We start from the raw sequence: 13,559 nt of genomic DNA, 5'->3' as shown, positions 1-13,559 counted from the left end.
GTAAAAATTGTGATTTCCTCCTTCTTTTTTATTACATTTGTCATTATCTGATTTTCAAAATGGCAAAATATTCACGTCTATCCTTTTGAGTGCTTAGCACTTCCAAAACTTCTTTTTTTTAGACCTGGGCTTGGTGATACAAGTGTGAAGTCATAAGAATATTACAAGCAATGGAGTGCTCTTGAGCTTATTGAAATCCTTATGCTCCATATGAATAGGCTTAAAATTTTTCTCAAAGGAGATTTTCATCTGACTCCAGAAATGGAATTTTTGCCACTTACTTGGTTTTCAAACAATGGGAATATATAAAATAAGACCCAAAAGAATTGAACTAATATTTAATTAGTACCTAAGTCTACATTATTATTAATAGCTTTTATATAGGGCTGGTGAACAGAAACCCTTTTGTGACAAACCCTTTCATTAAAGACATTCTGAATTTTAACACTTAGAATCATATTCTCATAAGAACAAGGGAAATCAGGCTTTAAAAGAAAAAAGGTGTTTAAGTAGTGATATTCTTATTAATATTCTCTTAAAAATGCTTGATGTCCCTTAACCTGGATTTCCACATCCTCACATTTAGTTTTACTAAAACTTAGTTTTACATTGCTTTAGTAAGAAAAAAACTCAAAATCAAAAAAGAATCCCCTCAAACTTCTTTAGGATGAAAATAACTGGCAATTTACAAATTAGAACTAAAGAGTTTCGGATATGAGCAGAATGAAATTCATTATTGCAGCATATAACAGTGCTATTCAGTGTGAACATCTCCAGTTTCAGTATTAGATTTTGAAAAGTGAATTACTTACTTAAAAGATCTGCTTTCTAAAAAAATAATAGATTTTAAAATTGCTGTTATGCATGTATACTAGATAATGTTCTATATCCTTCTATATTGAACTAATTTCTGAATAAATTCCTTTTAATTTAAAATCATTTTTATAAATCAAATTTACCAAGAATGAAGTCTCTCACCATTATAGAAGCTGTGTTCTTTAATGTTGAAGTATGATTTATTCTCTCACATGAGCAACCTGGGCTCATGCCTGCCCAAGTCAGGGGCATTGCAACTTTGTGATCTTTAAGGTCCCTTCCAACCCAAACCATTTTATGGTGCTATAAGAGATAGTGAACACAATACTTCTGGTCAAGTTTCACTCCAAAAGAAATTGTGGATGCCTCCTACCAATAAGTGTTTGTAAAACTTTTAGTTTGTGAATAGACGTTTTAAATATTCTAATGAATTCTATGATTGCCATGCCTATATGTTGTGAATTTTATCACGTAACTCATAAAAATTATGAAAAGAGAGAGTTAAATTCTCAGCAACTTCAGCAAAGCTGGCAGAGTACTGCCAGTACAGAACTGGTCAAGAGGTTATATCTGTCTTGAAGAAGAGCTGCAGTACCTTTCTGTCATTTATTTTTGAATCTAGATTTAATTATTTATATCACCATCATTTCTGTATTTGTTAGATTTTGTTAATAAAAATCTAATTCACATCAAATGTGTATTATTGTCCTGTACTTATCTTTCTTCACCATTTAACTACTGCAAATCAAACCTGAATATTGTGTCAAATGCACTGTACTAAAACACATGTTATTTAGTTTATTTTCCAACCTGGATTTGTAATCAATTTGGGAAAAGAAATCCCACAAATAAGCAATCTTTTTGGTCAACAATATGGGTAAACTCAACTGGCTAAAATCAAGGAAAGTACTAAAAGTAGACTTTTAGTATACTGCAAAGGGTTGTGGTTTTTAGAATAATGTGTTTATGCAGTAAGAAACACCCCTTATGATCACGTGAAGATGTTAAGGTATTAATCATATTATTCTTCTTCATCTTTTTCTCATTTTCATCTGTGTTGTACCATCATCAGGAAAATTCATGCCTAATATAATTTGATAAAGTTTTAGCAGAGGAACCTCAGTCAAGTTTGAGGACTGCCAAAAGATTCAGTAGGAAATAACTATACTTTCTTTGTTTCAAATGTTATTTTTATGCAAAAGTAAGTACCTGAACAGCCGGACTCATCAAGGCTGGAATCAATGCAGTCTGCAATTCCATCACAACGCTGGGAGAGTGGTATACATTGATTAGTTGAAGCACATAACAAAGAACCATCAGAACAATCTTTAATGGCTGAAACAAAAAGTAACATGGTCGTTATCATCAGCTGTATTTTTTTTCTCACAGTTAAAAAACTAGCAGAAAACTTGATTCGTACTGTAGGATATAAATTTGCATCTGTATGACCTCTACAAGCTTTAATCTTCAAAGACACACAATTTTACTACTGAGATGCTAAATAAGTAAACAAATAAAGAGCACAGATGGTAGAGAACCCAAATTTTCCCATGTAATATTTGTGAAGGAGTGCTTATTAAATTACAATGTTGAGAGTGTACACTGCAAAATCCCTAAGAAAACCCACAAAAAAAGATATCACAAAACATAATCAACTCTCATTCAACTACTAGTTTCAAAATGATGGAATCAATTTTTTTACACATTATTTTAGTGCATTACAGAGGGAACAGTCATAGCAATGGGCTAACAGGTGAAAATTTTGCAGTTAAGGAGTATGACACCAAGTTATTGGTGCTGTGGTAAAGAATATTAAGACCACATGGCACTAAAAACCAGTGAAGATATGAAAATATTCAATTTTCATCTATATTTAATTTTCCAGGTGCAAATTAAACCAGTAGAAGGGATAATGATATCACAGCCTGTTTGAAAGTATAAAATTTTGAATATTTCATACGTATTTAAAATTTACCAGGGCTACAAGAGACACATTTTGGTGCACTACAAAAAACTGAGAAATTACTTTTAATTCATTGCTATTAGCACGTCAGTCAGATGATACAGATAGAAAAATATGTTGGTATGTGGAAAACTAATGTATACACCCCACTGGTGTTAATGTTTGTTTTACACCCTTACTGTTGTAATCAGGCAAATAAAAGACTAATTAGGTGAGATAATATACCCTTCACTTAAATTGACAGCAAGAAGAGAGCCAGCCAAGTACAACATCCATAACTGGAATTATGTTTCAGAATTTTTTTGTTAAATGCAACAAGCAATAAATTCCACTACATTAGTAGGTATAAAACAGTATTATCATGATATTGTACAACCTAACTGCTACGTGAACTCTACAGAAATTTCTGTCTGCATAAATCTCTAAGTCATGAACAAAAGCATTTCTGTGGTGGAAACTGTGTTTTTAGTAGGGAATTGACCAATGTTTTTTTTCGTTTAGTTGGGTTTTTTTGTCCTAGCCTCCTTTTGGGTTTTTTCCTTAATCTCAGCAAGATTCATTTTGACTACTAGTCTTTATCCCAAAAGAAAACTTTTCTGAGGAATTCCTGAATTCAGAACCCATAACTCTTTTGTACTACATTTAAATAGTGTTGTGTTTTGTTTTACACTTAAATGAATAAAATTGCTATGCAACACAAAATGGAAAGTGTCAGTAATTCCTAAAATGAAGTTTTTTAAAATAAGTAGGTAGATTTGATCTGCACCAAGGAAAAAGATATCAATCTAAAATCTAAAAAAGTAAACCCTCACTTTCAATCTGTGCTATTATTAGAGTAACATAGGTTGGAGTAACTAGCACAACAATCAATTTTATAGATCATGCATAAATTTCAATAAAAGAATAAAATTTCTGAGATATTTACTTTTTCCCTCTGACCTTCCCAGTTGACAAACTTCTCTGGCTTTTTACCTAATAAAAGTAGGAAGCTAAAGATTAAACGCTGTGCTGTCATGGCATACACAGCTGGATCTCAGCACCAGCTGTATCAGCAATCAGCTTTCCACTGATTTCATTCCAAACTAGCACGAATCAACTTCTTTTTACTTTGCCTTCTTCCCTGCTTTGCTTTGCTTCTCTGAAGTGTCTTCTTCAGAGAAGGAACAAGAATTACTGCTTCTGTATTTCTATCTTACACTATCAATGCTTACATGTTTATATACTATGAACCAAATGTTGGAGTAACAATGAAGCACAGACTTGACTAAGGTGCCTTCAGACTGAAACCCCAAAGTTGTCAAGTATCTATGGAGAATATTTGTTATTTGAATAGGTCAGGATTTAATTTCTTCTTAATCCCTGGGTTTTGTTTAGAAGTCAAAACAGTAAAATAAACAAAACAAAGCAATATCTCAGTTGTTTGGGTAATACAGAAAATCATGGAAATCCTTTGGCTTTCAGATTTTGAGGTTCCACATCAGCTTTTGTGGTGTGGAGTTGGGATGTGCGTGTAATAGAACACAACATGGACCCTTCTACCAGAGGACAGATTGAGAGGAAACAAGGTCAAATGAAGATTAACCATGAGAGTTTTATGTGAGGAAAGGAACATCCAAAATTTCTACCTGTTGCCAGGGTAGGTAGAATTTAACATCAAAGTTATCTCCAAAATCAGGCCTTCTGCTAACAAAACCACAGATCACTTCTAAACAAAAGACTTACACAGATAGTCTGCCAAATCCATGCCCAGTGGGTAGACTAGTTTGCTGAAATAAATGGCATGTGCAGTAGCCTGTATTTATATTTAGTAGTTTTGATAGAAAATATTAAAGAACATGAATTTCTAATCCACTGCAAACATATTTTTACCAATTTTTTTTCATTCTGATAAGGATGAAAAATATGTTAAAAATTTTGCAGCATGATAGGTATAGAAAGTGTTTATATAAAAAGCCTCTTTTTCTTTGTTTTCTATGTAGTTAATTATTTTGAAATTTCTGCAATGATGCAGTTGGCCTCAGTTCATCTGCTAATAACGAAATATTTTTAAATGGACAGACACTCACTTTTGTGTCTATCTGTTTCAGATGTTTTTTCAATGGCATCTCATTGCAGTTACATTTCAAAGCCTATTGACCTTGTGTTTTGTTTGTGAGCCCCTTTCTTTGCTTGGGGCAGAGATTGCTGCTACTTCATGAACTGACTCGATTTCAGAATCCTTGAATAGTCAGGACTGCCTTAAATATTATTGAATTACAGAACTGGAGAAGCCTATCTTTCCATCATATCATAATCAGAGGTTACAGATGCAATGCAAATGCAGCTGACTGATTTAAGGAAAAAATGTGGAAATGCTTGTAAATATTAACAGAAGCACAATTGCATTTTTAAAAAGAAAATACCACGAATATAGGCAGGAGATTAAAATACATAAGCAAAATTATTTAGAAATGTAAAGCATCTCTTCAATTAATGCATTCTATGTGACACAAATAGGTTTTTTCTTTTTGACAAGGGAATGATGAATTTTACACTAAACTTCACTGTGTTGCTCTTTTTCTTTCCTAAAACATCACTGGTTTAGGTAGGTAAGTTAACATTGCCATAACTACCACCATGAAAGTAACTTACGGCAGACAACTTCATCTTCACTGAGGTGGCAGTCAGGCACACCATCGCACTGCAGGAGGGACAGGATACATCCTTGGGAAGGACACAGGAACTCTGTCTCCTTGCAGGAGCCTGGAACTGTGGAGGGTGGCATCTCCATGGGACAATTCATCTCATCACTGCCATCCGTGCACTCCTCAACCCCGTCACACCGCGCACCGCGGGGCAAACACTGCTGGACGTACGCACACGGGAACTCGTCACCACTGCAAGCTGGAGGGCGTGGAACAGCTGATCCTACAAGAACAAAACGAGCGTTTAGTGATTCTACTACTCCAGTAATCATTCATATTGAATGTCTTTGAGACAGACACAGAACCTGCTGGGAATGCAGCTGATTTTGGTTACTAAACTCTCTTAAAAAAAGAACATGACTTTTAGAAAAGACATGGCTTCTAAGTGCAAAACACAGCATTAAAAACATCTTGTCTCATATAAACTCCATTGTTGTTGTTGCAGCATTTTGCTTCTGAAGCTCAAGTTCAGCATTTATTTTGATCCTATTACTTCTTTTGCTATGTACACATTGGAAGATTTAATATCAAAATATTAATGAATCTTGTCTTTCATCCAGTATTTAGAAAGCCTTAAAATAGCCCTCAAGTTATAACTTGAAGTTAACTTAAGAAAAAGATTTTTATAAAGTAACAATAATTTTTTTTTACTGATCTAGTTTATTATCACTCTGACTCTTCAGCTTAGCTTGATGTGATAGAGAATTAAATTTTAAAAAATACTAGATAGGTTTCCAGGATGCAAGTAAAAAAATGTGGGTTTAGAATTTTTTACTTTAACTAATTCAGACAGCTGACAAAAAATAAATGAATAAAATAAACAAACAAACAAAAAAATTCCATGCTTACTTGCATTACTGGAAGAAAATACTGGGGAAAGCTTTTTGTGATCATGTATATAAATAAACTGTCCCAGATACTTAAGTCTTTCTTTTTTCCTATGAAAACCATTGTAACTGAATTTTATTAGCAGAAGCATAAGATCTATTTGTGGAAACTAATTTCTAAGGAGCTGACTGTGCTAATATTGTGTTCTTTATAGCACCAGCATCTCCCATGGAAGCAGTGTGATGGATTCCTGTACTTTTTATGTGCAGGGAAAAGAGAAAAAACTCCAAAATTTTGCTTCATACATTTAATCTTTCGAGGTCAATTTGCAGCACCTAAGTAAAAAATATAATATGATTGTTAAAGGCAAGGTAAGACCAATGTCACTTCCTCTGTAAAAGACAAGAAGAGTTTTGCTGGTGGCTTGGGCTGAGGCAAAGGAGACAAGCACAAAAGTCATGGGTGGGTTTCATCTTGTCTTTTGAAATGGTGCAAGCATTGTTTTCGGACCTCAGATGTCCAATGTTGCTGCTCCATTAAGGCATGACACTCTGTAAGGGAGTACATGGATTTTGGCATGATTTACGACTTTTAATCCACTGGTCATATATCAGTATGTTTGTGGATTCTGCAATATCAGGGGTTTACAGTGTGAGGACTTTGTTAAAACATGCTGAGTTTCAAAGATACTTCCATCCTTAATAACAACAGCTTTTTGTACAAATAAATGAACTGTTAATGCTGTCAGATAAACAGAATACTGGCATTATTTTACCATCCAGTTGCTTGTGAAGCAGCTACAAGGAGAAAAAGCTCAAACTTCTGTGTAATACAGACCTTCTATAGACTAGAAATCTGATTTTCATGTTGACCTTATATCAAAAAATCATAATTGAAAAGCTTCATACAATAGAACATGCCTGATATTATTTCATGTTCCTAATGTTATTAAGTTAAATCATTCTACTAGAAAAATGTGTTTGATTCACTAGATATAATGTAACACATAAAATAACAAAAATGGATATTGACTCAGTGAAAATAATAACCTAGTGATCCTTTGTCCTGTTTGTATTCAGAATTATTCCATGAATGCCTCAAAGATGTGTACTTTTACATGGGATTGAAAATACTGTGGTTTCATATGTGTTTAATAAATGTGTTAGTCTAAGAATATATTTATGCTACTTTAAAAGGCTTATGGAAGTTGGTTTTAGATAGTTGATAATAGACATTTAAATCACATAGTGGATTGATTTTGTACAAATTAAAAGTATTCTAGACTTTGCATTTTTTCTACTTTGGTCCTATAATTTATTAGATGATAATAGTAGCCCATAAAGATATTTGAATTTGGTATGTCATACAGAGACTGCATATAAGGCCATGGTTCTGCCACGATACTGCTGAAATGTTGATTGAACATATTTCTCTCTCCATTGATACAGAACTAGTGCTGTCAAATCTTTCACAGTGGAGTAAAAGAAAAATTTTTTTAATTTTAGTTTGCACTTGCCCTGGGAAAAAATAAAATGTATGATTATATTTGATAATATTTGTTTTTTCTTTCTGTTATTTCTGACCTTTCCCTCACAGTGCCTAGGGGGCATTTAGATAGTGAAAATGACTTAAGCTGGAGTCAGTTCTGCTTATGCACATTCTTTTGTCCTTGCATAGCCCTGTGTTAGCTTTTCTGGTTTTTGTTCTGATACTAGGGAAATTAACCCCACACAGATACAATATATTTGATTTTCCTCTTGTTGCCTGTTTATGTTGCAGGAAAGATTGCATTTATAATACATTTGTGAGCATTTCTGACCCAGTTTAATTTCCTGTTCATGATATGTTTACTCACATGCTTCTAACCAAATTTGTTCTATAAACTGAAATCCCCTCTTAAACTCAATATTTCTTGAATGTGTTGCTTTTTATGAATCTGGCCTTGAGTGTTAAATTATTTTCAGACTTTTGTAACCCTGATCATTTTAGCCTTATGAGCCCAATCATATAATGAGCTTATGCATGTAAATAATCCTGTGCTAAATTCAGTATTTAAGGAAATATTTGAAGGTTTTTATTTTGAATGGGAGATGAATGTTTACCCAATATTCTAATCATCATCATCATCATTATTACTATTATTATCATTATTTATTTATTTATTTATTTTCTATCATTATTCTCTCTGGTTGTTAGAAAATAATTTGTAGGATGAAGTTCTTCCTGGCTTGCATAGCAATTATATTAGGGTGTGCAATATTCACCAAGGCCAGCAAAGATATGTCCAGGCTGACTTAGGGGTAAGGTTAATCAGGGGTCTTATGAGGTCTGTTTTATATTTGCACTAAATAAAAAAAAAATCCAAAGTCATACCCTGAAATAAGTAAAATCCTTTTAGATCAGAACAGTGCATGAGATAAGAATGTACTTCAAAGATCATAGGAATATTCCTTGCTTATTAACTCATGTTATATGTTAATTAATTCATTAGTTCACACGTATTTGGTTTCAGATACAATGGAAAAATTGTGCTCTGGATGACATTCTAGAAGATGTTGTTATTGCCATGGTCTGCCAAAACTCTACCCTGAAGTTCAGTCTATTTTCTTTACACAAAGTAGTTTATAAATGCTTTTCTTAATTATAAATTAAATCTTCCTGGTAAAAAAAATAGAAAACTTATAAAAACATTCATTTGTACAAAGTTAACAACTAAAAAAAGCTAATTAAGAATATGCAAATATAGAAAATCATTAACTAATTCCAACTGAAAAGAAATCTCAAGCAACATTAATGCAAAACTAATTACTTGTATTCAAAGCTACCATCTATGTAATTATTTATTTTAGGCTCATCATTGCAGTATCTGCTACTGACACATTTCCTTCTAAAAAGTGGGAATATTCATTCTGTTTTCTTGCCACTGTGAAGAATTAAACTAAGGTGTTAACACTACAATGTGGTTTGCAGTGAAAAACAAGCTGGCACTAATGAGAGACTCGTCAGTAACACGCTCCATGTGCTGACTCACACAGTAGTACAGTCACACAATTTAACAATAAAAACTAAACTTACTTACATCTATGAACCTTATATTTTCCTCTTGTACAAATATATGAAAGTTATTTAAACAGCAGAATCTGAAGTGGAGCATTTTGAATGCAAATGGTACTGTTTGTGGCCCATACATCCTTTCTGTCACTTAATGTTGTTCAATTCAACAACTGCCTAACACTGGCATGCCATAAAAATGTTTCCCTCACCTTTTCTCAAATGCAGAAAAGATGTTCCCAAGGCAGCACTCATCTCTTGAGTGCCATGTGACTCTCATTTCCAGACCACATTCACGAGTGCAGGAGACATTGTACAGGTTATTTTTTCAAAAGCAGTATCTGTTTGAAACTATTTAAGGATGTGGAGATAAATCTACTGAAAATTATGAATTCTAAGGAAGACAGTATAAAAGCTTTAACTTTTTGTATCAAGGCTGCATGCTCACTGAAAAGCAGGACTAAAAATCCTCAAAAATTCAGTATTTGCACACGGATGAAAAGCAAACTAAACAAAAACAACTTCAGCAAAAATAACCTCTGCACTGCAAAGCACTGAGTCTGAATTTAGATCCGCATGGAAAACAGCAGTAAATTGTTGATGTTCTGTTATGGCTAAAGAAATCATGACTTTTTAAGTAGAAAGCTGAGTACATGTCCTTATTTATTTCACTTTGCACTCAGTGTTTTATTTTGCTCTTATTTTTACTTTGCATATGGCAAATAACCAAAATTAAAGAAAGGGTTTAAAAATGTGCATATAACATCTACTTGTATATCATAAAAAATACATTTTAATTAGGTCCTAAAACTTGACATTTTAAATTGGTCCTACGTCTTTTGAAACTTACTCACCCAGCTGTGCTGGCTGAGTTATAATCTATGGACCAGAAGTGCTAACTCACAAGCACCTTCACACTTTTAAGAGAAGTCAAGTAGCTGAGGTAGATATAAAAAAGCATAAAAATCATACCAGTGTTTAAAGCAAATAAAATTTGGTATGTACTGCTCCATGTACTGCAATAACTACAGCTGTATATATCTGTATTTCATTGTTGTCAGATCAAATAGGTACTTTTAAATACATTTTTATCGCAATGTGCTAACCATCAAACCATGTTTACAGTAAATAAAGCTCATGAGCTGATGATTTTGGAGAAAAGAGCCTTTAAATATGAAAAGTGTTAATAAGTGCTCATTGTCAAGGACACAATTATATATTTGTGAGATAGGGACTTGTTAAAGGCTTACTGTTTATTGATGAGCATTTTCTGTACACCTATGCTTTGCTGTATTATTGTCTTTGTCATCCATTGAGTGTATGATCCTGTTTCACAGGTTGGCACTGCAAATATTTTGCTCATGAATTACAGGGATTCAATCACAGAAAACCATATAACTGCTATTACCCAAATGCTAATATCAAATAAATGTTTGTATTACACAGTCATTATCACAGCAAGAAACACACAAACATGCTTAATTTGAATGAAGCAACACCTCCAGGCTATCCTCCTCTTTTCTGCCTTCCCTCTTCAAATACCAAGATCTCTGGTGCAGAGTAGATCCCCATTTATATTTATATACCACCTGTAACAGTGAATTTTAGTTAAGACTAGTGGACATTGGCCTTAGAGTCAACACCAGAGAGCATAAAATAAAGTTACCACATATGCCGTTAGGCAGCACTACCTCAGTTGTATCAGACCTGGCTCTAAAGTCCATTTAAGTAAATGGGATAACTCATATTGATTTTAATGGGCCTTGCATCCGACCCTTGAAAACCAACAACCTGTCTGATATATTTGCATAAGTAATTTGCCTACTAAATGTAATAAAAACGGTGGGCCTATTAACTGTAGCTAAGAGAGCTCAAAAATAACTCCCTCCAGTAGATTTCATTAGACAAGAGTATAAATTAATTATGGGCCCAATCCAGTGCATTAATTAATTTGAAATAAATGTCAGGCCTCAATTTCAGTTCAGTAAACATCGGATCAGGGCATGAAATCAACGCAGTCAAGGTGGCTGAAAGGAAACAAACTTGGTACAAAAATTAATTGGATTAAACTATTCAAATACTTTAACAATCTTTCCATGGGTTTTCATCCATTACAATAAAACTCCTGCTGTTTATTTCCAAGTTTATAAGAAGACAAAAAAAACAAAGGGGAGGGGGGAGGGGAATTGAGTCTGGCCAATTGAATCTTCAAATGTCTTTCCTTCATGAGAAGACAGAGCTACCGGCAGCGTTCTGGAAAGGGTCCGAGACCCCATGACAAATCCAGAATTGAAAAAAAAGCAGAACATGGCCCAATGACTTCAGATTTTTATGTCTGCTCAGGATTTACTTTAAATGATCACAGTTTGCTAATATGCAAACATAATGGAAAACAGACGGGTTTACTGTCAGTAAAGTCAAGCTATGGTTTAGTCTTCACTCAGAGAACTACTGCTTCTAGCTGGAGCACACTGACTACCTATGACAGGAATATGGCAATATTTGCCATATTTCTGCTAAGAGCTGTCTGGAATTGCTAGCTATGCCTGCTAATGTGATGGATTTGCTGGCTTGTTTATTTATTAGAAGCAATGACAATGTGGAGGAGCTGTTAAGTTTTAGTCTTCCACAAAATGAAGTGGATAAAATTTCTGAGATAAATCTGAGTTGAAGACTTACTCTTATTGAGGAGACGAGTAGGTTTTACAGAAGGAAGAGTCTGAGAATTTTCTGCTCTTTAAGATAGCATCATGAAACCATTTCATTCCAAATATTATTTCTCTCCATCCCTCCAAGGAAATATGTTGATTTTTATGAATGAACTTAGCAAGGAAAAATATCATCTGTGTGATTTGAAGTTTTTCTGGTGTAAACAGATGGGGTTTGGAGGTTCAATATTAATGAAACTATTTTAATACCCTTTTAATAAATCCAAAGAATTTTAATTTCCCAAAAGGCATGCAGCTTGCTGCAGAAGATTTCAGTATTCTGGATAAGTTATAAGAAGGCAGAGAGAAACTGAAGGTTTTGGACAAAGATAGTATAATTATTAATTTAAACATACACAACATAATTGCATTCAAGAATTGTCAATAATTATTCTAGTTTATATCATGTAATTATCTTATCCTAAAATTATTCCCAGTTGCTTTTCTGTGAAATCCACAAAAAGTTTTGCCTTTTGATACCAGCTAGGTCTGTGCACAAGAACAGGCTGAAGAATCTCTCTAAGGTACTATGCCTTGATTCACAATTTTTAGTCTTTAAAAATGCATAAATGCCCTAACTCTGCCAAGAGACATGGACCTAAAGCATATAGTGATTGGTTTCAGGGAAAAGCTAATTGACTAAACAACCTATTCACAAATTTCCCTGGTATCTCCAGTCCTCTGTTACTACTCATCCTGCTTTCCTCTTCCCCTCCGTCGTTTCTGTGAGCAGTCTCCCCTTACAACTACTCCCATGATTCATCTCCTGCCCTTGAGGAAAGAAACTCCTTGAGTTTCTTCTTCCCCTTTCTCAGAAAGAAACTCAGTGTGAGACAGATTTCTGCTTCACTGCAAGCATGAGCAGACAAGATAACAGTGATTCCCCCGGCGCTGCAACTTAAAGAAATCAGAAGTTAAGTCTCCTCTATGGTGTTTTTCCCCATGATCTAACATTGTAGTACCAGCAGCTCAGGCAGTTAACTCTTTCAGTATTTCCAGCACTTGGGCTCTGGGAGTTCAGAGAAGGATCATTGACACTGCCTAAGGTTTTGTCAGATGAGTCTTGCTGTGCTGCAGAATTTCCTGTGTTGCTTCATCCATGGGCACACATGGACACACTTGAGCACACACAGACACACAGATTCATACACGTGGACACACACACATGCACACCCCTCCACAAGATTCTCTCTGCACCACTCAGCTATTTTTTTGCACAAAGTTCACACAAACACACACTACTTTTTGGGTTGTTTTCTCTTAATTAGATAAAAATGTCATCTATGCTTTTCTTATTTTCTTGTGAAATGGGATCTACTAAAAGTGCAGGAGAGCATATAAAATGATCTGCAAATGGCTCACTTCTGAGTTGTTTAATTTTTTGACTAGTTTGCCTGTAATGCTTCTGTCATGGGTAACCTGGAACGTCGTTGTATTTCACATCTATCTCATATTGCCTCTTTAAACCCCAGCACACCCAGAACCAGAATTGTGGGACAGCTGGGACAT

The 13,559-nt window shown here is 34.2% G+C and overlaps 1 protein-coding gene across 1 annotated transcript in view; it reads right to left on the bottom strand.

Moving 5' to 3' along the window:
- The window catches only part of MALRD1 (MAM and LDL receptor class A domain containing 1), a 232,061-nt gene that overhangs the window by 47,930 nt on the left and 170,572 nt on the right, over positions 1-13,559 (bottom strand). The window contains exons 33-34 of the mRNA XM_066191598.1: positions 5,411-5,686; positions 2,026-2,151 (exon numbers count right to left, since the gene is read on the bottom strand). Of these exons, the coding sequence (XP_066047695.1) occupies positions 2,026-2,151; positions 5,411-5,686 (402 nt within the window). The remainder of the gene's footprint in view (positions 1-2,025; positions 2,152-5,410; positions 5,687-13,559) is intronic.

The sequence above is a fragment of the Chamaea fasciata genome, unplaced genomic scaffold (genome assembly GCF_029207755.1).
Source record: "Chamaea fasciata isolate MVZ Bird 193981 ecotype frontalis unplaced genomic scaffold, bChaFas1.0.hap1 SCAF_1, whole genome shotgun sequence".
Classification (NCBI taxonomy): Eukaryota; Metazoa; Chordata; class Aves; order Passeriformes; family Sylviidae; genus Chamaea; species Chamaea fasciata.
Note: the sequence above shows the minus strand (reverse complement) of the source record. Positions and strands in the feature narration are given on the sequence as shown.